This window comes from Ovis aries, chromosome X (assembly GCF_016772045.2).
Source record: "Ovis aries strain OAR_USU_Benz2616 breed Rambouillet chromosome X, ARS-UI_Ramb_v3.0, whole genome shotgun sequence".
Classification (NCBI taxonomy): Eukaryota; Metazoa; Chordata; class Mammalia; order Artiodactyla; family Bovidae; genus Ovis; species Ovis aries.
In genome coordinates, this window is record NC_056080.1 from 98,556,094 (window position 1) to 98,583,014 (window position 26,921).

Here is a 26,921-nt window from a genome sequence, read left to right on the forward strand (position 1 = left end):
AGGACCAGCAGCCGAGAACTGTGCCGACCTCTCCTCAGCCTCATTCTTATTGCTACAGTAATATTTTTCTGCTTGTATTTGCCAGAGGAAGGGCCCCCTACTGGTAAGGAAGATGAAGCCGCTCTGGGCTTCTTGTGTGAAAACTCCCTCAATTGGAGGTGACAAGACCGAGGGACAAATGCTTCCCTGCTCCATGCCCTCTTTCCTAAGGTGGAACCACTTCGACAGCTATTAAAAAGATACGCAACTGCTTCTCATTTAAGCTTCACTTAGCTGTGACTAATCAAGAAGAAAACCCAGCCTCTTTGCAATCCCCTGCAACGTTTCCAGAGCAAGCTTCTCACTGGCTAAGCTCCCCTGTCATCCATCAGAGGCTATCACAGCCCTCCAGGGAGTGTACTGTCACCAAGATATTTTGCGGTGCCACAAGCTTCAGAACCAAGTTTCTGAAAACACCACACTCTTCCTTTCCCCGAAACTCACACCCCCACAACCTGGCCTGGGGCTTCAGATGCTAAGTAACAACAATCATGTTAAGAGATCTTTATTATTCAAAAAATAAATAAGATAATCACAAGTTCATTCTGGAAACAATGAGGACTACAGGTAGATACAATAGGTTTCCTTTAAATACAGTCATTTCTCAGGGAGGAGTGTGCAGCCTCAGAGCCAACTTCTCTTCCCCCCCACCCCCCACCCCATCAACAGTAGTGGAGACAGGAACAGGGTTGAAATAAGATACTTGATGAGCAACAGCCTGACTCAGTGTGTGTGTGTGTGTGTGTGTGTCTGTGTATGTAGGAGAGAAAGAGAGGATGAGAATGAGTGTCAGGGTGGCTGGTGGGGGCAGGGTTTTGGTTCTCTACTGCCTTATACTTCCTGAAGTCTGCCCCACCTCCACCAGGGCCCTGGGGACCCAGAATCCACCATGATTGAATGTGAGCTGAAGCTCCCCGTTTCCCTTCAGCATCTTCACTGAGAAATCAAATACATCCTCCACTGAAAGACACTGCATGCAAAGAAACAAAACTAAACTTGGCTAATTTTCTGCTGTTTACTCAAATTCGAGCTGTGCATAATGGTGTCTTTTCACAGGACTCTGAACGTCTGTGTCAGTGGAGTTGCTGCTTCAGAATATAAGCTCTTATGGATCAGGGCCTGTTGGGGTTTCCCCTGCCTGGTAATTTACTCATTGCAGCCCTACATGCCTTAGGATGTATAATAAATAGTTCTCCGTCAGGAGGATACTAGGGTTATAAATAGGCAGTTCAACGGGGGAGTTATCTTAACTGCTTTCCTGGATTGTGAAGACCACCAGCATCAGCCCAGCCGCAGCCTCCCGGCTTACACTGTTCAGAGTTTGAGTAAGCCAAATGATGTGAAGCCGGTCCCGTGGCTCACTTGACTTGGATCAGTCACATTGACAAACACCGAAGCACCCGGTTGCAATTCAAAGACTCCTCCCAAGTGAATGGATTGCTGCCCGCATGGTTTGGAAGAACTGTGGGTGTTTGCAGCTCTCAGTAAGATTCTCTCCGATCCACTTGGGGACTTCAGGCAGAGGCTGGCTATAAATGGAGCTTGATTCAAAGCTTCCCGATTGGAACAGAAGGTGACTTGGGTGTAGATGTAATAGAATCCTTGTCTTTTCACGGCCAGCTGTTTCCCGTTTTCGAGGGTTACCAGGTTGCTGCTTAGGGTGTAGTATCCTTTGGGGGCCCACTGGAGAACTGTAGTGGAGAAGGGGGAAAGCTGTGGTGAGGTTGTGCATACATGATTCAGATTCTCACAGATAATAGAGTTCCATACTGGATACTGGCTTCATACAAGAAGGCAAGTTTTCAGTGTCAGGGAGTCTAAAGGATCCCTCCAGCCCTCAGAGACTATGGAGGAGCCACGGCTGACCAATCAGCCTGGGCTGCACTGTTGGACAGAGCCGGGTTCCAATCCAGATCTTATTCAAGCTTGGGCAAGTCAATCTCCCTGAGACTCGCTGTGCAGACTAACTCAGGTAACAGAGCACAGGGAGTTTCCTTCTCCCCTTAAAAGCTCTTAAAGCCAATTGACCCTTGAACTTCAGACGGTGCAAATGACTTAAAAAATCCCATGTCATAAATCATGCATGCCAAAATGCTCAAAGCCTTGCTAATATCAACTTTCATATCTTGCTTTCCTTGAAGTTTCTAAAGTCAAAGACTTGCTGATCTCTCTCACTCAGCCACAGCATAGAGCAAAGACAAGACCCCCATTTCTTCCTACCTGATCAGGCTCTTGCAAACCCAATCTGCCTCCCACAGCAACGACTAAAATTAGGCAAGGAAGTATGAAAATAAACCTGTCATTTCACTGTGTGTTTTGATTTCCCATTGTAGTGGGCGCCACCAACTTGAAAGTGCCTGTATTCTTGTGGCTAAGCCAGAGTACCCACCAACAATGTGCCATTTTCTCGGCTGAGATGTTGAGTGGGTTCAAAGTAGTGTGTGCAGCCGATTTCAAATCTCAGCTCCCACAGAGAGCGAGGCTGGGGGGGTGGGGTGGGGAGAACTGAAAGTACTGAGGCATTTACTTCCTTGAGCTGTTTCTTTTTTACTCCTGCTTGGTGGTCTTAGGCCTATCAGGGTACAAGAAGCCACCTGTTCAGACTCACCCTTCCGTAATCAGGAAAGGCATCCTGAAATACCTGACATTGCTTGGGCTTCCAGACCACTCTAGAAAGGCTTCATTATGATCTGTTCACTTTTAGACTATCAGATTGAGAAAACATGGGCAATTTCCCTATCTTTCCATCCACAAGGTTTATTGTTATCAAGTCCTTACCTAATTTTTGTCCTTGCTGTAAGAGGTAGGTCAGGATTAAAGCAGCATGACCAAGTAGGTCTGAGAGATTTGTGGCTGGGGTGGGGTAAGAAATGTGACTCTCTTCTCATCTGATCCTCTGCAAACCTACCGGGTTGCAGACTGTCAACTATGCTAGGATCAAGAGCCATCATGGACCTTTTGACAGAACGTGGGAGCACTGTGACATCTATCCAAGGCAAGCTATTCATCTAAGAGGTGTCTCTATAGCTGGCATCCATCCAATCCGGATGAGAGGGTATCACGTGGATGACCACCCTGGACATGTCGATATGGTTGTGATATTCTCCCCTAAGTGTACTTTCTGAGAAAGGGGTACTGGCAGAATTACAAAACATTGTGGGAGTAAGTGTTATTCAAAAAAGGCTTTATGTTACTCTTCTGACAGCTACAGGGAAGTCAGTTAAGGAATGACACTTAAGATTTGTACAGTGCTTGACATAATAACTTTCTTCCATATTAGCTGATCTGATGCTCAGAGTCACCTCGTGAAGTAAGTGAGACAGGAAACTGCTGCATAGGTAAAGGGACTTGCCCAAGGTCACCTAGCAAGTGGCAGTCGTGGTTCTTAAACCTTAGTGTTCAAAACCTTTCTATCCAGCGCTCCTACTCCTGTACCATGATCTGGGATAACTACCTATGTGTTACACCCACTGAGAAGCCCAAGCCACCTCAGAGATGAGGCTGTATCTCCTCTCTCTCGGTTTCTATCTGTTTCTCTGTGTCTCACACACATGCATATGCATATGCACACACGCACGTGCGCACACACACACAGACACACACACACACACACACACACTGCTTAGAACTCCATTCCAGAGCACTGTGCTGAAATTTTCGAAGACTGCTCTAATGCTCTTGGCCTGCATTTATGTAGATGGGAGATTTTATGCTAGTGTGTATATTTCCATCCGTTTGTCAGATGGGCCACATTCTCCAACACCAGCCGGTATGAGGTACAGATTTGGGAAAAAAGATCTGAGGGCTAGAATCATGCAGAACATATATGGAAAGAAAAATCATTCAGAGTTGAAAAGATTCCAGTATGTCATCTATTGTTACTTCATTGGAAAATCTAACGTCCCGGCACCTATTGATCATTACAGAATGATTTTACCTTTAATTTCCCTAAGGTTGGCCCCAAAGAGGTGGGGGTTAATCATACAGGGATTGGAAGATGGCAGGAAATACCCCTTGAGGCCCATTTACACACAGTGAAGAGGGGTTAGAATGAGGGATGCTCCCAGTCAAGAGGTCACTACCTGCCATCTCTTCTATGTTATCAGCATAATGGTCCTTCCACCCAGTAATTCATCACTCAGAATCAGCCACAGAGCAAGAACCTAATGAGAACATCAGGATTGCTTTCCACTGCCTTTTGTCCCTCCAAGTCCCATCTGTGCATTTGAGCCCACTTTGAAGACAAAGGCAAGCCTGTGAGACGTGTCTGGGGAGCTTTGTAAATTGGGCCCCAAAGGAAGAAAGGAGCCTAATCGTTAGGCTGCCTGACTGTAGCCTCCTGGCCTGCCCCTCACTCAGATGACTGATGCGCAGATGCTTTGGACTTACCAGAGGTTGTTTTACTACTGGCCTCACTGATGACATGTGCTGCTATTTGAGGCTCCTGATCACCTGAAATGAAACCAAAGGCCAACTGTCAGGCCAAAGAAACACCAAACTGGCCACCAAACAATTTGGTCTAGTTCTGCAGCTGGGTCATAGAGACTGTACTTAAACAGGTTATGTGAAAGGAAGCATAAGATGGCCTGAAATCCCTCCCACAGAGGGCAAAGTTTGTTTCTAAAATCTAAACAATCGAATTGATTATTTCCACTGAGCCCAATTCTTCCAAGAGAAGTTCAGTACTTGACTTCGCTTTACATAGATTGACACAGGCTAAAGATAAGTGATCCTCTTTAAACACATTTTGAATCTTACTTTGAAGAAAGCTCCCATCCATTGGTCATCTTCGTGAGCCCCAAGGTCATGCCTGCACACTTAGCTAGTAAGATGCTTATGGTGTCTGATTTGGTCAAGCACTGGCCACAGTATATCTACTTCCAACCATTGCTTGTGTAGAAGACTTGCTCCTTAGTTAGCTGTGCTGATCTTCTAAGTACAGACATGATGTGAAAGTTCCTTTTTTTTTTCCAGTAATGAGCTTGGAGCTGGACACCTTGTAGGTGTCCTATAAATACTGAGTCAAGTTGTGTGACCTAAATGACTGGTTTTGTTAAGTATGTATTTTCTCAAAGGCTGCTAGGCAGCACCCGCATGAACTGGTTCCTCAAATTTCATGGCAATTAACAGACAATTTGGTACCACTCAACATATTTTATAGTCATTCTGAAAGCAAAGCCTTCATGGAAATCAGGCAACCCCTTGCATTCAGACCAACAGTTAAAGCAAGCTCTTTGCCTCAGAGAACAGTATCTGTATCTCTGTATGTATGAATGCATATCTTTGTGTATATTAAATTTGTATAAGCCATACCATCTTTACACTGACTTTGTGATATAGTAGTCTCTCTAACAACACCCATCTACCAACATTCCATTTCTCCCGTACTCAGCTGCTCAGGTCACCCCAGGAATTATTATATTGGTTTTGGGTGCTACATTCTAATAGGAAAAGCGAAGTCAGTGTGTCCAGAAAAGGACAGAAAAATCCTGGAAAGGGGGAACAGTGGAAGACACTGAGGAGGTTTATCCTAGAGAAGAAAAGTCTCAGGGGCCATGATTGCCATTTTCAACATCTGGACAGCTGCTGTGTAGAAGAGAAATTATATACTTTGCTTAGTATGGCCCCAAAGATCACAAGTCGATTCAGTGAATGGGGATGACAAGAACAAATTTCAACTCCAGAGAAGAAAAGACTTCTCTTGAGTATATAGTAACCTTCTTTTAATTATTAGAGTCATTCAAAAATGGCCCAGGCTGCTTTATGAGCTAGAAGGTGTCTAGACATGTTTGTTCAGAGGGAAGATGGTTAGTGCTAGTGTGAAGGAGATTCATGACCTGGGGATGGTGTGAGATTTGAGGACAGTCAATAGGTCCCTTCAACTCTGGGATGTTTGAGATGCTCGGACATCAAGAACAGAGCAAAGGACAAGGCTGTCATACTGAATCACTTCTTGATCCCTGAGGTTCTACTGGCTGTGGTTCCCCATGAAAAACTGTTATTGCTGAGTGATGAATGACACCACTACCAAATGCTGACTGGTCATCTTATACTCTGTAGGTGGCACTAGGCTGTATGATTGCTGTAAGGTGTTGAAAATAATACAATTTCCTCATATTTGGTATTGTCAGCACTTAAAGAGCACAGCCTTCCCTGTAAATATGTCCACACAAATCCTTTACAAGTAACAGGCACCAACAAAGGTGTTGATTTTGCAGCCGTGTTCCTGCTTTATTTCCAGGGCTAAAGGTTCCCTGATTCAGCTTGGCATTGTTCAATACAGTCAGCCTAAAGCTTCCTTTTTGCTTTTAAGTATTCATAGAAATGGTAAAGAGCAACCTACCTTTGTGCATTTCAAAGTTTTTTTCTTTCTTCTTTACTTCTTTGTTTTGCATTATATCCTAAAATAAGAATCATAGCAAAAGGTCATTTTTACAGGAACTCTGGCAGGGCCTTTAGAGGGAGGTTGCATGCATTTGACATCTGTCATTACTCTGTTGTCTGTTTCTGGTGAGGATTATCATATAGACTCTGATCTTGTCATTAATTCCATCCTACTGTAATTCAGAGCCCAGGGCTTTGACAGATGAGCTGACAGCCCAGAAAGCCCAGGGGTAGACCTGGAAACAGAATTTGGGCTCTGTTATTGTGCCAGGCCAGAGGTTGCCATCCCTACCCCTCTTATGACCCCAACCTCCCCAGCTTTGAGAGATATTGACAAATAATGCTGAATGGGGAGCTGATTCTTCCTTGGGAACTGGTAGATAGAATATTACTAAACATAAAACATGGTGTGTATCTATTAGAATAAAATCAGTCTGAAACCTCTTCGGAAATGGAAATAGTAAATTTGACATTGGGAAGAAATCCCAGACCCTGAAAAGACCCTCAGACTTGTTTTTTATTTTGTTGTCCATTTCAATGGGCTGAAGAGATTCTCTTGTTGTTGGTTGCCTCATGTGGCCTGTTCTTATTTAGAATAATCTACATAGAAGAAACCTAAGTAATCTCTCAGTGCAGCTGAGATTCCAAGGCAAACACAGTACTTCTTAAGGGGTTGCTTCTCACTAGCAACTGCAGGATGGTTAGAGGTCCTTACGAAAGCTAGCAGAAAGTATCATCTGCACAGGTTGGAAGGTAGTAAAGGCTGCTGTTGCCATTTTAAAGATACTGAATAAAAGGTCTGGTGGGCTTAACTGGCAGACATGAGGTCACCCAAGGAGTCTGAGGCTGAAGCCGAGAGTAGAAACTATGAGATCACGCTCTGAGGCAGGGCTTAACCCACACCATCATCCTGTGCTCTGGGCACAAAGGAGGAAGGCAATAATATTTTCACATCTTTGGATAATCAAAGGCTTGTGGTCCTTCCCGTTACTGGAGTCAATTTTCCACAGCACCCTTCCTTTTTCTTCCTCCCTTAAAAGGAATTAATGTTGTTTCTGCTGAGGGGCTCAGGTGTCAGGTGTGAGAGTATAAGTCATGGAGCCTAATGGGCAACCTGCACCTCAAAATGCTTGCACGGGGCTCAGAGCTTCAACTTTCCACTTGAGCTCAAGGGTGGTGGCTTGAAAGTGCGGCGACAGGAAAATGTTTGTAAGATAATAAGCCAACAAAAGAGTATTTCGTGTCTTTTCAAAAGATGGAGTGTGATGATCGAAGTCGAGATACTTTTAGACTAGGTGGTTGCCCTGGTGTCAGGGCTTGGCCAACATGAAAATGTGAAGTCAGCAAAGTTTGTCTTTTATGCGTCCGGCCTTGCCTTTCTGTGAACTTTCCCCCAGCCACACGCCCCAGAGCCTTCCCCCTTCTCTTGCTTCACTCCCCACCTCAACTGACAGACTTTTTAAAGCTGATTTTAGAAAATCTGGAAGGAGTTATTTCTTTCTTAGTGGGAACTCGATTGGCAGGGCTGGATAGGTTGATCTTTAACTTGAAAAGGCGATGCTCTGACCTTATCAAAGACATCGTGGGCATTGGCCAGCAGACAATCATGGAACTGATCATTCTAGCAGGCGGTTGGTGGGGAGGAAGATTTAATGTGAAATTATACTAGTTAAAATGCTGCCTCCATTTACCTAATGTCAACCATGAATCCCATCTTCTGCCCAGAGTGACAGCTCGGTTCTACCTGCCTCAGGAAGTAATTAGTTCCTTGTCTCTAAAGGTGTTCCAACAGAGATGGAGGGACTGCTGGGTAGAGACTGTGGGGAGAAGCAGCAGCTCTGGGTTGATAATTGGATCTGATGAATTTGAACATCCCTTCCTGAGATTTAAACTTTGGATTGCTCTGGAGTAGTCAGATTGTGACCCAGAAGGGAAGCCTGTTAACATTAGCTAAGAATATAAATGATCCAATTTGGGGTTATTTTGTTGTTGACCTGTTGGGTTAAAAAAAAAAAGTCCAAAATATTTTGTTTTAGAATGAGAAGTTTCATGGCATGGATAGTGGAGTGGGATCAGTCATTGGCAGAGGAGAGGGAGCTGGAGTATTTTAGGTCTGACTGTCGTGGGCATCGGAGGTACAGATGACATTGACTTGGACTCTACTCCGCAGCAGTGGAGGCAAGAGGCTTCCTCTGTTTCACAGGAGGCACTCTGGTGGACATGCCTGAGAAGGTCTGCCTTTTCAGAATATGAAACTTGGGAGCTGCCACTTTTTTCATGCAAGTATAAGCAGAGAGACCAAACTGACTTTTTCCTTGCTTTTCTCCTGGTAGCTGATTTGGGAAGCTTTGCATATCTGACTGGAAATATAGCCATGAGATATTGGTAATATAACTATAAAACTCTCAGTAAGAGGGAGGAGAGAAACCAACAGCTATTCTCAATGCCTTTGGGGGAACTGGCGGCTGATCCCAGAATTATAGAATGTCGAAGCTGGTAGTGCCTGGCGGAACATCTCAGCCCTCTCATTGGATAACTGAGAAAAATGAGGCCCAGAGAGGTGAAGTCATCTGCTCAAGATCACACAGTCAAGCACACTTAATATGCTAAGCATTGATCTCAAAGTGGATTTATTCACATTTAAATTTGCAACACCTTCCAATATTCTGTAATACTGGCCAGAAGCGTCAAGGAACCAGAGAAACTCAAATCATTTCCAAGCCTTGCATGTAAAGCGTTAGGAGTCTTCCTCTAAAACCTGTATTCCTGTGGAGAACCTAAAAGCCAGCCACAGATTTGAGCTGCATTCTGATTCCCATAGGTGACTCAGGGATAATCTCCCAGAGTCCTCACTACTGGATTAAATGATATACCAGGGACAGAATAGGAGGACAGGAAAAAGCTCAGAAATAAGATCTCGGGCCGTTCCACTCCTGGATTAAATGACACATTATCTGTATGTGAGAACTCCTGTTGGTTTCTCTAGCTACCCACCCATCTGGCACAGCACTGTCCTCAGCCTGGATGTGGCCTCCTACTCACAACCCCCAAGTTCCCTGAGGGCCCAAGGTGTTTAACTTTGTTCTGAGGGGCAAACAGGCACAAAGATTTCTAGATGCTGTTCTGGAGAAAGAGCTCCTAGACCCCTTGTCTACAACGATGGGATTAATATTGTAGGCACATCCTCAGTAAACTGTCCCCAAACTCTTGCTTTAGGTACCCATCATAGGTCACTGATGGAGAAGGAAGTGGCAACCCACTCCAGTATTCCACCTGGGAAATCCCATGAACAGAGAAGCCTGGTGGGCTGCAGCTCATAGGGTCACAAAGAGTCGGACACAACTTAGCAACTAAACAACAACATGAACCACCGCAGTGACTTAATGCTGGGCACCTGTCTGTTGGGCAAGACGACTTTCAACTCTCTCTGCCTTGGGTTTTGACTGGCCCTAGAGCAGACTGGCTCCATGAGCAGGGGGTATTCTATGGAGTCTGGTTTGAGTGGCACTGAGACAGTCCATCACCCATTGCCCATAGCTCTCCTCACAGTAAAAGGAAAAGATCTTACTTACGTGGCACCTGAAATTCCATCACGAGAGAAGCAAAGTGTTCCTTCACATGTTAAGAGTCTATCAGTGTTCAGAAGTCCCCCTCACCCCCAGTGACGACAAACCCTTAACTGGTGGCCTGCCAACACTGCAGTGGCCAGTGTTTATCGCTTCCCTGGGAAATGGGGACCAGACTCTGGGTCCTCAGTGGGAAGGCACCAAGATTTGGATGGAAAGATAAGAAAAGCGTGGTGGACTTCATCCTCTCCCCCGCCCCGAGGCATCTGCCTGTCTGAGCTCACATGCATGTGTGAATGTGCCCAGGAGAGTGTGTATTTTCTCCAGAGAGAGCCTTTTTTGTTCTTAAGGGCATTCCTATGAGCGAGCACACTTTAAACTTTCCTTTCCCTTTTAACCATAGGGTTTTGGCTTCATTTTTGCTTTTTTATACACACACCCATATACACGTGTGTACATATGTATGTCTACCTGTATCTATAGTATATACCTGACACATGTTTAAACTTTTACATGGTTAGGTTTTAGTTTCCCAACCTAGCAGGTTCACCCCTCCAAAACTTTTCAATGATATTTTTCCCAACGACTGAGGTCCTTACCTTGACCAAGTCTTCAAACCGGCTTCTAATTTCCTCACAGTTGAGTAAGGATAAGGACCCCTCTCCTTTATTGCATCTCTGTATCGTTTTCATGAACACAAAGTCTTCGTGAAGATTCCTTTCATCTTCTATCTATTTTTGAAATGACAGGGACATGAGAAATTGTAATTCTGAAGAAGGCAGCTAATGATGTCTGCCGCTACAATCACTTCCATGGCCTCAGCAACACAAGGAGGGCTTTGCGAATATAAATGGGGAATGATAACACATTAGTACACTGGACTGGTGCTTCCCACGTGGCTCAATGATAAAGAATCAGCCTCCCAATGCAGGAGACTCAGGTTCAATCCCTGGGTGGGATTGAAAAGGAAATGACAACCCACTCCAGTATTCTTAATGGAAAAATCCCATGGACAGAGGAGCCTGGCAGGCTACAGTCCATGGGTTGCAAAGAGTCAGACACTACTTAGGGACTAAGCAATGATACTGAATTAGAGATATTTAGTATTAGCAGTTTAAAAAAATCTACAAAAGCCAGCAAAGAAAATATGATGTTGCCTGAAATACTAGATAGAAATCATAGCTATTCTAATGAAATTTCATCACAAATTGTACATTTTTCCATGTATATTAGCAGCAACATTCTTTAATGGTCATATTTCCCACTTCTTCAATAATGACAGGTCATTATAAACACAATCTATAAAATAGTTTTCTGGTGAGCTAATTTGCCCACTTAGTTTTAACATTTGTGATCCAGCGCTTTATAAAAAGAAGGGGATTTGCAATGCGTGTCAATTACTCAAAGTCTAATTACATCTCTCTCTTTTTAACTTTAGTATTTGCAAAAAGCATTTACATTTTTAAAGAAATCATCTTTCATTCCCAAAGTTGAGATATTTTATTTTCTGATGTCCTAGAATAATTAAATGTATGGAAGTCACTTGGTTAATCAACGAATCCTGTGCCATTTTCTTGTATTCAGATTACAGTTTTAGATTCAAAACAAGGTCCAGTTAGCCAGCAGCTCTCACTGTCATTAAGAGAACACCCAAGTGCCAGGGTAAATTTGAGTCTCTGTGTGTGTATGTGTTAGCTGCTCAGTCGTGTCCAACTCTTTGCGACGCCGTGGACTGTAGCCCACCAGTCTCCTCTCTCCGTGGAATCCTCCAGGCAAGAATACTAGAGTGGGTTGCCATTCCCTTCTCCAGGGGATCTTCCACCCAGGGATCTACCCAGGTCAATATTTCCCCTATTGAGGCTAGGGGAAATATTTGATTGGCAGGGCATTTGATTAGCAGAGCCCACCAGCCCACCAACAAACAACCAGACACAGAATCCCACTCTTTTCTAAGCAGTGAAAACTAAAATTTGTAGTAACCCAGTGAATTGCCTCAATTTTGCCTGCCCCACCTTATCCTGATAGAATATCTTAGGGTCGTAATCGAAGGTTGGGGGCTCAATAAAGACCCCTCGCACATCCCTGAGAAAACACAGTCTCCAGATGCTGTGCATCCATAATTCCCACATCCAGACCAGACAAATAATTGGTAAAATTTCTCCTTTTCATCCATGATTGATATTTTGTCAACACAGCCAATGATGCTTATCAGTGGAGAGGGGTATACACATGGAAACAGAATAAATCCTAATGGTAACTTTTTCTTAAGAATGCAGAGCAACCTACTAACTTACTCCACTCTTCTGTTCTACAAGTCCCGCTATTTAAGAATGCACAGCATCTCAGAGGGAAACTGAGCAGCTTACAGCTACAATCAGCATTTGAGAATTACACAGAGACCACCACTTCCACTAAAAGTTGCAAACTGGGGACTTCTCTATGTCTATGTTAACCTGAAGCACTATGAATTTTCAGGCCAAATTGATGCTTTCCTTCTCTAGTTGAAAATTTAGAAGAAAAATAGTTGTCTCCATCAGAAAAAAAAATAGTTTACTTTTTAAGCAAAATATTAGCACATCATTATAGCTAATGTCTCCACAGTGCTTATTTTGTGCCTGGTTCTGGTCTTAGCTTGAATTTAATCTATGAGGTGAGTACCATTATCATCCCCATTTCTCAGATGTGGAAACTGAGGCATAGAAGTGTAAAATAACATGCCCGGGATCTGAAAACGAGTAGGGGATTGAGTCAAGATTTGAACCCAGCAGTCTAACTCCACAGCCAAGGGTCCTGACCAGAGAAAAGAATAGAATATCTCACTAGCTAGACCACAACCACTATGCCACGAGACCATTTATCTATTTGGCTTCTTAACATTGTCCATCATTTGGGTAGCACTAAATCCAACCAACCCACACATCAATAAGAACCCTAAATTTAGTTAATGAAGACCCATGGTTCATCTTACCTTGTCCAATCTTCTGTGAAGATACACAGCAAAAAGCGCTGACCCAATCATCTGGGTGATAAGAAAAACTGTAAGTAAATACATAAAAATTTTCATACTGACAGGTGGTCCAGTGGCCACAGAGCGGGGAGAAGGTTGACTGTATGTTTCGATCATGCTGCGTTAGAGTTGAAATGATGTCTTCTGACTGAGAAGATGGCAGAGGCAGCATGAGAAGACTGTCAAAGTGGCCACCTTACTCAGGATTAGTTAAGAGCGCACAATCGTCGCAGCCCACACTTCCTGGAAAATGTGCTTCGCAGTCTTCTCTCCCAGCAAAAAAGTTACGTAAAGGTTTTTTTTTTTTTTTTTTTTTTTAACCTACCCATATCATTCACTTCCAGGCTTTCCCTTTCATTAGTAAAGAAGAAATAAGTTTCTTCTTCCATATATTCATTCTTGCCTTGAAATGTCATAGACTCCTTAACAGACAATGGCAGTATTTTCCTATCACTGTCTAACGTATGGGGTTCACCAGTTTCAAGGAAAGTGACAGATGAATCCACCAGCAATAGGCTTATTTCAATTTCAATCTTACTAATATAAAGCGGGAACCTGGTAGATGGAGAAAGAAACACCAACGGAAGTTTGGATTGATTTTATGACTGGCTTGCTGCTGGTTCCTTAAGATTTCTTTCATCTTTAAACCCAACAAAATCCCTGTGGCATTTCAAGTCAAGTCTACACAGCATAAAGCAAAAAGGAGTGCTAACAATTAGTAAAGAAAATTTAACTGGAAAGATAATTAGAGAAAAATACACTTCTTAATGAGAACCTACTGTATAGCACAGGGAATCCTATTCAGTGTTCCATGGTGACCTAAAGGGAAGAAAACCCCCAAAACATGGTGCATATATATATATATATATATATATATATAGTGTGTGTGTGTGTGTGTGTGTGTGTGTGTGTGTGTGTCTGTACACCAGAAACTAGCACAATATTGTAAGGCAATTATACACCAATTAAAAAAAAAAAGAAAAATACATTTCTCCAAGGCCAAGAGAAGTAGCTGCTGCTGCTAAGTCACTTCAATCGTGTCCGACTCTGTGTGACCCCATAGACGGCAGCCCACCAGGCTCCCCCGTCCCTGGGATTCTCCAGGCAAGAACACTGGAGTGGGTTGCCATTTCCTTCTCCAATGCATGAAAGTGAAAAGTGAAAGTGAAGTCGCTCAGTCGTGTCCGACCCTTAGCGACCCCATGGACTGCAGCCTACCAGGCTCCTCCACGCATGGGATTTTCCAGGCAAGAGTACTGGAGTGGGGTGCCATTGCTTTCTCTAAGAGAGAGAAGTAGAGTGTTGAGTAATTCAGGCCAAAATTCTGCAATTGAGATTAAAGTAGGAATATTAGGTTGATTTAGACAAGTTGCCTATCTACACTGTTCCAATTCATCAGATAACTGTTGATGCTGATCTGTCGGTTTGGAATAGGGAAAGTAGGCTACAGTTAAGAGACCTGAATTCTAGACCTTGGGGTACCAATGAATTGCTGTGAACCTCCAGCAAATCTACTCTCCCTCTACAGATCTCAGTTACCTCCTACCCAAAGGGGCAATTGTACCTCCTTTGCCTGTCCTCTAGGTTGTTGAGAAATCAAGTAAAGATGTGCCTGAAAGATCTTTGAAACAAGCAATAGCAAAACACTCTCACCTTAAGTTTTCTGGTATTTGTTCAGCCTATGAGGAATTTTCCAAATGATTGCCAACTCCTTACATACTAGTAAACAGCAAACAAACAACAATAGCTTCAAAAACACCCAATGTTTTGACCGTGATTTGAATTACTGAAGTGTGTAGAATTACCCATTTCTGAATGGCTTTTGATGGTCTTATCAGATTGCCTTTGAAATAAAAACAGCTGTGGAAATCCCTACCCTACATCCAAACCTTTTCTAGAACCATGATAAGATTGCTTTTGTGATTCCTATAAAATTGTTTTGAGAGACAAATAAGAAATGTAACAAACTCCTCTGCTAGGCATGCTATCTGCATAGTTACCACCTGCTCTCTTCCCCTCCCACGCCCTAGCATCCTGTCCTGGGCCCAGATCTCACTACATCTGCCAAGTAGGTGGCTTCAATGCATGTGATAAACTTTGATCAGTCAAATCAGAGGCTTCGGTTCTTAGACAAGGAACCTTAGTTCCACTAAAGGAAAATTATCACGAGAGCTAAAAGGGGCTCAAGGACATCTCCAGGGCCAGTTTCATGCTATGACAGCATGCCAGAGTTGCAAGGACCCTGTGACCATCAGCTCAGCCAAGCTCTGAGGGAGAGGTCGCTGGAGAGATGCTGACAGTGGCACGTTTATTCCTGGGACAAATTTCAAGAGAAAATTGTTGTCCCATCTCCCTGCTTACACTTCCTGACTTCTGCTCATAACATTCCCCTGAAACTGCTTCCACTATTCTCAACACAATGGTTTGAGTTGAATACTTTATAGGGTTAATTTTTAGTGACCTTTCCAGTAGTCTGTTGACCTATTTTTTTGTTGGCATCCTTCTGAAATCTCTCCCCTCTTGCCTCTTAGTATCCTTCTTCGTGTGCTTCCTTTTCCCCTTGTACCCCTTAAAACTTTGGCATCTCCCATCCTCATGCTCCTCCCACCCTTCCCCTCTTCTCACTCTATATGTTTACCTGGGATGGCTGCCATCCATTTTCATGGTTTTCACTATTACTTTCATTGTGATAAACCCCAGATGTATACCTGAACCCTGAACTGAAGATTTGTAAGTGCAGGTACCTCTGAGTCCGAGATATCTCCACTTGGACACCCCAAAGCCACCCTGCATCTGCCAAGACCCCATATTAACTCATCCCGCCACTCCACTTCCTATCCAGACTTGTTTTCCCTCCAGACTCTCCCCATCTCAGTGACTGGTACTACTATACTCACCTAATTGTCCAAGACCTAGGAGCCATCCAGGATTCCTTCCTCTCTCTTGCCCAGATTACTCCCCAATCCCAGTGGCTTCCTCATCCCCAAAAGCTTCTTGATTGCCACCACTCCTTTCTAGCCTCCAGGGAAACATCCTAGTCCAGGGCCACATCCCCTCTCTCCTAGATGACTGAATTGATTACCTTGTTGCCTTTCTAGCCCCACCCCATCCATCTTCCAGAAGAATGTTAACTCTGAATCTTGTCACTGACCATGTTATCTAATCTATTTTTACCCTCCTACAACTCTGCATCTGGACCCAGGGAAGCAGATCAACAGTTTCCTGGCATATTCATCATGAATGGGATTAGCTCCAAATAGACTGATAGTCCTTTAATCCTTGAAGTACCCTCTTTCTCCCATCCTTCCTCTGCCTGGTCCTCTAGGTTACTGTAACTCGCGTGCATGCTCAGTCGTGTCCGACTCTTTGTGACCCCACGGACTGTAACCCACCAGGCTCCTCTGTCCACGGGGCTCTCCAGGCAAGAATACTGGAGTGGGTTCCCATGCCCTCCTCCAGGGGGTCTTCCTGACCCAGGAATCAAACCTGTATCTCCTGCACTGCAGGCGGATTCTTTACCACTGAGCCACTAGGGAAGCCCCCAGATTACTGTAACATTGGCTACCTTTCCAGCTCCCACAATTTTAGTTCTATTTTCTGATTCTCTGTCAGATGTCCTTTGTCTAAAGACCTCCCATACCTGTCTCTCCGCGGAGAAGGAGTGGACTGGCCCTGATATTGGGAACCCTTTAAAAATTTCAGTTGTTTACTGCATCCAGAAGTACTTTTTAAACTAGATTACCAAGAAATCTATAGACCTGAGGAGTACAGGAAAGTGCCTTTAACTAAAGACAAATATTGACCATCTTTTTCTTAGTTCACAGAAAGAATCAAGTTAATGGATTGAATTGTTTCATTTTTCAGTTTTTCTTGCCTAAAATTTTCTGAAATTTCTGTCACCTTTCTCTTCTTTCCTTCTTGCTGGTGATTGATCTGCAATAAACAAGCATCAAGGGAAAAACTCAAAAAAACAATGGATCTCATGTATTCTGATGTGACTACGCTTGTGGTTGTGATTTTATATTGATAACCTAGAACACAGTCAGAGTTTCTGCTAGGAAAGTTATTTCCAGTACATAAGAAAGAGTTAAATATATCAGCGTTTTGTTTGTTTTACAAAGGGCCTCTCAAGGACTCTTTTCCCTGAATATGTCTGTAAAACCCTAGCCTAGAGGATAGTGTTTCTATTGTAAGCATAGCACAAGTTCTGACCCCTGCCCACCTTTCTGTCTTCATCCTCCACAACTCACTCCTGCTCAACCTTGAGCATGACCCAAGTCCAGCTGAGTTTATTTCCCTAAACATATTGTTTGTTCAAGTTGTCCGCTATGAATATCATGAATGCATCCATGCGTAGTCACTCAGTCGTATTCAACCCTTTGTGATCCCATGGACTATAGCCCTCCAGGCTTCTCTGTCCATGGGGATTCTCCAGGCAAAAATACTGGAGTAGGTTGCCATGCCCTCTTCCAGGGGAATCTTCCCAACCCAGGGATCCAGTTCGCATCTCCTGAATTGCAGGCGAATTCTTTACCCACTAAACCACCAGGAAAGCTCATGACTCCTTCCTTTGTTATTCACTAATGTTGAAGAAATACCCACTCTGTGAAATGAGCCCTCCCAGGTGATAAAATGCCCTCTTCTGTGCTTAATCAATCATAGAGTTTGACATACTACACCATAATTGACTTGTCTGATTTCCCTACCATTAGCTTTTAGAGGAAAGACAATTAAAAAGCAAATCTCAGAATCCTTGCATCCTGACACATTGTAAGGAATTAGTAAATCTTTACCAATTTACTAAATTTTCTTTTCAGGGGATAGAAGGGAAAGTGTAAAATGTTCTAATCCGGTAGTACAGCACTGGCGAGGCCCTCTGGTGATAGACATCACAATGCATTTGTTTTCTGTTTTCTTCTATTCCTTTATCTCTCTTTCCTCTAGGATCAGTTTCATTTTTCTTTATTTTGGTCCTTCTGTTTTATGTTGACAGTTTTCCTCCAATGTCTGATGACTTTAGTTGTCTGGATTCCCCTGGAGGAGGGCATGGCAACCTACTCCAGTATTTTTGCCTGGAGAATCCCCATGGACAGAGAAGCCTGGAGGGCTATAGTCCATGGAGTCACAAAGGGTTCAATACGACTGAGTGACTACACATGGATGCATATTTATGAATCTGTTCGCTTTTATGGTTGGATGGCATGGGTTTCCTCTACAATTGTGTTGATCTGCTTCCCCCATGAACCTCTCTCTGGAATGGGAGAACTGACTGTGGGTTCTGTTTAAGTGGGTAGGGCTTGTCAACAGGCAGTCTTCCCTTTAGGTTATGTGGGTGGAGAGGTAGAAAGGCTGGGACCCCACAACTGATAAAGAAGGGCTTTTCTCTGGGGGTAGAGCCCTTTAGAGGGTTTCACTCTTGACTGAGGTTGGTTTTCTTTTGCCTATCCATTGGAGCACTCTCAGGGACCTCCCTAGGCTTTAGCCTGAGGGCAAAGGCCCAGTATTGCTGCTGACAAAGAATCCATGGGGGTAGGGAGAGAGGAAGAAAGGAGTCACTTGTCCTAGCTGTTCCACTCTAGCACGTTAAAAAGAAATAGTTGTTTATTTATTCATTTATTCCACTGTATTCATTTTATTTTTTAATTTATTTATCTTAAATATGGAGGCTAATTACTTTACAATATTGTAGTGGGTTTTGCCATGCATTGACATGAATCAGCCATGGTGTACATGTGTCTCCCATCCTGAACCCCCCTCCCACCTCCCTCCCCATCCCATCCCTCAGGGTTGTCCCAGTGCACTGGCTTTGAGTGCCCTGTTTCGTGCATCGAACTTGGACTGGTCATCTATTTCACATATGGCTATTCTCTCAAATCATCCCACCCTCGCCTTCTCCCACAGAGTCCAAAAGTCTGTTCTTTATATCTGTGTCTCTTTTGCTGTCTCACATATAGGATCATCGTTACCATCTTTCTAAATTCCATTTATATGTGTTAATATACTGTATTGGTGTTTTTCTTTCTGACTTACTTCACTCTGTATAATAGGCTCCAGTTTCATCCACCTCATTAGAACTGATTCAAATGTGTTCTTTTTAATAGCTGAGTAATATTCCATTGTGTATATGTACCACTGCTTTCTTATCCATTCATCTGCTGATGGACATCTAGGTTGCTTCCATGTCCTGGCTATTATAAACAGTACTGTGATGAACACTGGTGTACGTGTGTCTCTTTCAATTCTGGTTTCCTTGGTGTGTATGCCCAGCAGTGGGATTGCTGGGTCATATGGCAGTTCTATTTCCAGTTTTTTAGGGAATCTCCACACTGTTCTCCAGAGTGGCTGTACTAGTTTGCATTTCCACCAACAGAGTAAGAGGGTTCCCTTTTCTCCACACCCTCTCCAGCATTTATTGTTTGTAGACTTTTGGATAGCAGCCATTCTGACCAACGTGAGATGGTACCTCATTGTGAATTTGATTTGCATTTCTCTGATAACGAGTGATGTTGACCATCTTTTCATGTGTTTGTTAGCCATCTGTATGTCTTCTTTGGAGAAATGTCTGTTTAGTTCTTTGGCCCATTTTTTGATTGGGCCAAAATAAAACAAATGGGGGGGGGTCCCTTATTTTTCTGATATTGAGCTACATGAGCTGCTTGTATATTTTTGAGATTAATTCTTTGTCAGTTGCTTCGTTTGCTATTATTTTCTCCCATTCTGAAGGCTGTCTTGTCACCTTGCTTATAGTTTTCTTCGTTGTGCAAAAGATTTTAAGTTTAATTAGGTCCCATTTGTTTATTTTTGCTTTTATTTCCATTACTCTGGGAGGTGGATCATAGAGGATCCTGCTGTGATTTATGTCAGAGAGTGTTTTGCCTATGTTTTCCTCTAAGAGTTTTATAGTTTCTGGTCTTGCATTTAGATCTTTAATCCATTTTGAGTATATTTTTGTGTATGGTGTTAGAAAGTTTTCTAGTTTCATTCTTTTACAAGTGATTGACCAGTTTTCCCAGCACCACTTGTTAAAGAGATTGTCTTTTCTCCATTGTATATTCTTGCCTCCTTTGTCAAAGATAAGGTGTCCTTTTTTTTTTTTTTTTTGAAGTCTCTCAGTCGTGTCCAACTCTTTGCAATCCTGTGGACTGTAGCCCACTAGGTTCCTCCATCCATGGGATTCTCCAGGCAAGAATACTGGAGTGGGTTGCCATTTTCTTCTCCAGGGAATCTTCCTGACCCAGGGATTGAACCCAGGTCCCCTGCATTGCGGGCAGATGCTTCAACCTCTGAGCCACCAGGGAAGCCCCAAGGTATCCATAGGTGTGTGGATTTATCTCTGGGCTTTCTATTTTGTTCCATTGATCTATATTTCTGTCTTTGTGCCAGAACCATACTGTCTTGATGACTGTAGCTCTGTAATATAGTCTGAACTCAGGCAGGTTGATTCTTCCTGTTCCATTCTTCTTTCTCAAGATTGCTTTAGCTATTCAAAGTTTTTTGTATTTCCATACAAATTTTGAAATTATTTGTTCTAGTTCTGTAAAAAATACCACTGGTAGTTTGCTAGGGATTGCATTGAATCTATAGGTTGTTTTGGGTAGTATCTTATTTTCACTATATTGATTTTTGTTGCAGTGTATGGGCTTCTCACTGTGGTGACTTCTCTTGTTGAGGATTGCGGGCTTTCAAGCACAGGCTTAATAGTTGTGGGGCACAGGCTTAGTTACTCCAAAGCATGTGGGATCTTCCCAGACCAGGGATCAAACCTGTGCCTCCTGAAATTGGCTGGCAGATTCTTATCCACTGGCCCACAAGGGAAGTCCCTACTCCAGATCTTAAATGAGTTACCATGATTCCTTCCCTATCTACCCTGCTCTTTGCATTTACCAACCCTGAGATTGCTGTGCGGTTGAGAAAACCCACTCAGTCTGATTTTTTGAATTGCAGTGTTTTCTGCTGTGATTTCTCTGTTAGTCCAAATTCATTGACTTTTTTACTTCCCAATATCCTTTAAAATTTATTTCATATTGATGTCATCTTTTCTTGTTTAGCATTGTTGCTGTGATTTCATTCTTTTTATATTTATTTATTTTCAGTATTTATTTATTTGTCTGTGTCGGGTTTTAGTTGCAGCACACAGGATCTTCAATCTTCATTGCAGCATGTGAATTTTTAGTTAAAGTATGTGAGAACTAGTGCCTTGACTAGAAATCGAACCCTGACCCTTTGCATTGGGAACACAGAGTTTTCGCCACTGGACCACCAGGGAAGTCCCTACATTTACTTTTGACTAAGTAAAACATTCACATGGTTAGATATATAAGTGATACAAAAGTGTGGGCAATGTAGAGTCTTCTTTCAGCCTTTTCTGCCTAGTTCTTCACTGGCAACCAATGTTGTCAGTTTCTTAGTATCCTCCAGAGATGCTTTTATGTACATTCAAGCAAATACAGTTATTCTCTTTCACTCTTTTTTACACACAGTAGTATACAATGCACTGTGTGCATCATTCTTTTTTCATCTAACACTATACCTTGGAGATTAGTTTAGAGCAACAAAGTGCTTCTTTTTTTCTTTTTTTTTAAAGAACTGTATAATATTCCATTATATGAATGACATACCATAATTTATCTAACTAGTCCCCTCTTGATGAACATTTAGGTTGTTTCCAGTCATATGATATTAAACAATGCTGCAACAAATAATCCTATACTTATTCATTTTTTATTTAAAATTTGTTAAAATTTTACTTTAGAGTATATTTGATTTAAATGTTGTGTTAGTTTCAGGTGTACAGCAAAGTGACTTAATTACACTGATTCACTTTTTAAGCATTTCTGTGGGATCTGGTAGGCTAAAAATCACACTCACAAACACACACATACACAAAGTTCTTTTTTAAAATATTTATTTATTTGGCTGCAGTGGGTCTTAGTTGCAGAATGTGAGATCTAGTTCCCTAACCTGGGCCCCTTGCATTGCATTGGGAGCATGGAGTCTTAGCCACTTGACCACCAAGGAAGTCTTATATATGTAGGACTTATATTATATATTAACATTGACTAATCAATGTGTTAACCTGAATACATCACACTCAAAGGAAGATAATTTAAAAGTTATTGTTTATTTTCCATTAGTAAGATCAATGAACAGTTCAGTTCAGTCTCTTAGTCGTGTCTGACTTTGCGATGCCATGGACCACAGCACGCCAGGCCTCCCTGTCCATCACCAACTCCCAGAGTCCACCCAAACCCATGTCCATTGAGTCGGTGATGCCATCCAACTATCTTGTCCTCTGTCGTCCCCTTCTCCTCCTGCCCTCAATTGTTCCCAGCATCAGGGTCTTTTCAAATGAGTCAGCTCTTTGCATCAGGTGGCCAAAGTATTGGAGTTTCAGCTTCAACATCAGTCCTTCCAATGAACACTCAGGACTGATCTCCTGTAGGATGGACTGGTTGGACCTCCTTGCAGTCCAAGGGACTCTCAAGAGTCTTCTCCAATGCCACAATTCAAAAGCATCAATTCTTTGGTGCTCAGCTTTCTTTATAGTCCAACTCTCACATCCATACATGACCACTGGAAAAACCATAGCCTTGACTAGATAGACCTTTGTTGACAAAGTAATGTCTTTGCTTTTTAATATGCCATCGAGACTGGTCATAACTTTCCTTCCAAGGAGTAAGTGTCTTTTAATTTCATGACTGCAATCACCATCTGCAGTGATTTTGGAGCCCAGAAAAATAAAGTCAGCCACTGTTTCCATTGTTTCCCCATCTATTTGCCATGAAGTGATGGGACCAGATGCCAGGATCTTAGTTTTCTGAATAGTAGATGCATAGTAAATTGTGTTATTCACCCTCTTCAAAGCCAGGCAGACTTCCCTGATAGCTCAGTTGGTAAAGAATTGTCCTGCAATGCAGGAGACCCCCGTTCGATTCCTAGGTCAGGAAGATCCACTGGGGAAGGAATAGGCTACCCATTCCAATATTTTTGGGTTTCTCTTGTGGCTCAGTTGGTAAAGAATCTGCCTGCAATGCAGGAGACCTGGGTTCGATCCCTGGGTAGGGAAGATCCTCTGGAGAAGGGAAAGGCTACCCACTCCAATATTCTTGGGCTTCTCTTGTGGCTCAGCTGGTAAAGAATCTGCCCACAATGCGGGAGACCTGGGTTCGATCCCTGGGTTGGGAAGTTTCCCTGGAGAAGGGAACGGATACCCACTCCAGTATTCTGGCCTGGAGAATTCTATGGACTGTATAGTCCATAGGGTCACAAAGAGTTGGACACAACTGAGTGGCTTTCACTTTCACTTTCAAAGCCAGATATTACATTTTAAAGCTTTCAATGCAAAGTCCTGTCTCGCCTTGAGGATTCTGGTTGCACCTTGTGGGATTCTCCATGCAAGTCTACAGCAGAAAGCCTGAGATGGCTCGATATCTGCTGCTTCCATCCAGATGTTGCACTTGTTGGCAAGATTGTAAGATGCGTTTTCTGGAGATTTTTCCTTCGATCAGTTCATTTGCTCAAATCAACATTCACAGAGTGCTTACTGTGGCCCAGGTGCTGAGCTGGATGCTGGGAATACAAAAAAAAAAAAAAAAGGATAATCCCTACTCTGTCAGGAGCTCCCAATCTAGAAAAGCCCATGAACAGATAACCAGAAAACAATGTGAGAAGAGCCCCAGTGGAGGTGAACACAGAATGCTGTGGGAGCATTAAGGAAGAGTCACAGCAGGAAAGTAGGATAGGAAGAATGTCCAGGAAGGCTTTCTCAAAGAAGATACACCTGTGATAACTTTGTATACATGGGGTCACAAAGAGTCAGACATAACTGAAGTGACTTAGCACACACACACATTAGTTTTGATAGTGTGACTGGAATCTTCAGTCTCTAGCTGCGTACCTCCATCCTATGTCTCCAAGATGAATCTTCTTGACAAATATCCACTCTTTGTTTCTAACTTGTGGGCACCATGACTCCACTCTCCATTAGTGTGAGAAAAGCCCTATTTGTTTATGTGCTTAAATAGACAAGAGACACAGGTAATAGTGGTTACCGCTGAAAAGTACAATGGAGTTTACAGGGAACAAGTTTTAATTTTTGATCTATGCCTCTGTACCCTTTGCATTATTTTTATAATGAGAATATTTTACTTTTGTAATTAAAAAAGATATTTTCTTGGGTGCACTGTATGGTATGTGGGATCCTAGTTCCTCAACCAGGAATTGAATCTCACCCCTTGCATTGGAAGCACAGAGTCTTAACCACTGCACCATCAAGGAAGTCCTGAGTTTTATAATTTTATAAACTCATTGAAGTAAACCTTTATATACAGGAAAGTGCACAAATCATGTAGTGAATTTTCGTAAAGTAAATACAGCCATTGTAACCATCACCCAGATTGAACAGTTGTAGAGTTTTACTAGCATCTTGGAAGTCCACCTCTTGTCTCCTTCCAGTCACCTCCACTTCTCACAAAGGTAACCACTATTCTGCCTGCTATCACCAAAGAATCATTTCAACTAAGATTTCCAATTGTTCCTTATCCTCACTAGCAGTTGGTATCATCAGCATTATTTATCTTAGCCCTTCTAACAAGTCTGTAGCATTGTCTCATTATAGTTTTGATTTGACTAATGGGGCTTTCCACGTGGCGCTAGTGGTAAAGAACTCGCTTGCCAATGCAAGTTAGATGTTAGAGACATAGGTTCAATCCCTGGGTTGGGAAGATCCCTGGAGGAGGGCAGGCCAATACATCCCAGTATTCTTGCCAGTATTCTTGCCTGGAGAATCCCATGGACAGAGGAGCCTGGCAGGCTACATAGGGTCACAAAGAGTCGGACATGACTGAAGCAACTTAGCATGCACGCAGTGGCTAATGATGTTGACCATCGCTGCATGTGCTCATTTGCTATCCACATGTCTACTTGTGTGCTAACATCCTCCATAAATATAGAACATAATCGTTTAAGAAAATTGTTTGAAAATAATTGAAATAATTATTTTATGATTATTACATAATAATATATAATAACATACTATTATATATTACTATTGTTATATAATTAATCATAATTATTGCAAACAATAATAATTGTTTGAATAAATAAGTAAAAATAATAAATAATAATAAATATTATTAATAATAGCTATTATTTCAAACAATCCCCTCCAAGGGGATATCCTTTGAGTGTAACAATTCTTCCAAGAGGCAGATTAGGGTGGTGGAAATAGGCAGATCTCAGTAGCAGGCATTTCAGACTACCCTATGTGCTGTGGGATCTTAGGCATATCTTTGAACCTCTTTGTGCCTTGGTTGCTTTGCCTAAGAAGCAAGGATAATAATAGTTCTTGCTTTATAGTCTGGGTCTGAGGATTAGATGAGAAAATTATGCAAGGTTCTATGCCTGAGATGGTCAGTGTTCATCAGTGTCTCTCTGCCCTTCTGGCAAAGCCTGGAAAGAGGCAAGAAAGAGAAGGTTGTCCTTGAGGCAGTCAACTGCTTACTATCTGAGAGAGAATGGATGAGAGATTCCTCTTTCTCTAGCTCTAAGGGAAAAAAAAACTCTAGAGTTGTGTTCTGGGGGTAGGATTCTGTCCCCTCACTTCCTGCTGCCTTCCCAGCTCCAGCCCACCAAGCAGTAGGAGCAATCTATTTTGAAGGAAATTCTATGAGAAATTCTAGTCATAACTGGGCTTTTGGACAATTTAAACACCTCCTGCTGTGTGTCTAGCAGAGAGACACAAGCCCCGTGGCATCTTTCTGTATAAGTCGCCCAAGTTCTCCCATTGATGTTTCCTGCAGGAGGATTGGGCTTCCCTGGCAGCTCTCCTGCCTGCCAATGCAGGAGACACAGGAGACCTGGGTTTGATCCCTGGGCAGGGAAGATCCCCTGGAGAAGGAAATGGCAACCCACTCCAATATTCTTGCCTGAAGAATCCCACGGACAGAGGAGCCTGGTGGCTACAGTCCAGGGTGTCACAGAGCTGGACATGACTGAGTGACTAAACAACAATAATGGCAGGATTGCACAAGCGCCCTTGATAACTACTTGATATCAAGTAGTTAGTGTCTGTTCAGCAAATATTTGCCCAGGACTTAGCAAGCACTAGGCTCTCTGATATGTCTGGGGAACCAAAATGAGAAAGAAAAGAGTGCTAATTAAGGAGAAAAGCATGGAGGAGGAAAGTTCCTGGAAGAGGTGACACTAGTGGAATTTTCTGGGTGAGGGAAGAATGCTTTCCAGGTACAGGGACTAGCCCAGGCAAGGGCCCAGAGGCTGGAGCCCATGGGCTCTTTCTCTTCCTGAGTCTGCAGTCTTGGGACCACAGCCTTGCTCTGGGCTCTGCACAGTATCTATCCCAGGGTTTTTCAATGTGCCCTTAAAATGGAGCATCACCTAATGAGGACTTTATAGTAAAAACACCCTCTTTATTCCAGGGTGAAGGGTCTCAGGGATCAAGTGCTACATGGGTGGGTAAATTTGGGGGCACCCCTCTCTCTTCAGAAATCAGCCTGGTATGCTTGAACATAAAAGAGCTGTCTGTGTGCTTCTAGCTCATTCTTTACCTCCCTGGCTGCAGTCTCGGACTACCTTCTGCATTTCCCCCCGAGTCCAGAACTTCAGTAAACCGGTTCCTAGCTCTTATTCCCCTGAATTCTGCCAAGTAGCCTCTCCCTGGGGCCCTAATCTATCTCTACCTTAATTCTTCTTCTTGACTTACTTTGTTCAAGGTTCTCTCTTCTCCCTGCCCCCACCTCAGCTTCTAACTCTTCTCCTCCAGGCTTTCTTCTTCAGTTCTGACTGAAGGCTCAGGCAGTCCTTCCCAGATCCCTTCTGCATCTGTTCAACAACCTCTTGGGGCTATTTCCCAAATGAGAGCTTCTGCTTCCAACTTGTGTCCTAGGTCTCCTCCCAGGAGACTGTCC

General features: G+C 43.0%; 1 protein-coding gene across 1 annotated transcript; it reads right to left on the bottom strand.

Annotated features, from left to right (window-relative positions):
• Window positions 1-1,352: 1,352 nt before the first annotated feature.
• CD40LG (CD40 ligand) lies at window positions 1,353-13,113 on the bottom strand. Its single transcript, NM_001075101.1, is given in 5 exon segments — window positions 1,353-1,730; window positions 4,429-4,491; window positions 6,383-6,440; window positions 10,589-10,720; window positions 12,958-13,113. Coding segments are annotated over 5 exon segments (786 nt in total). The 3' UTR covers window position 1,353.
• Between the last annotated feature and the right edge of the window lie 13,808 nt (window positions 13,114-26,921).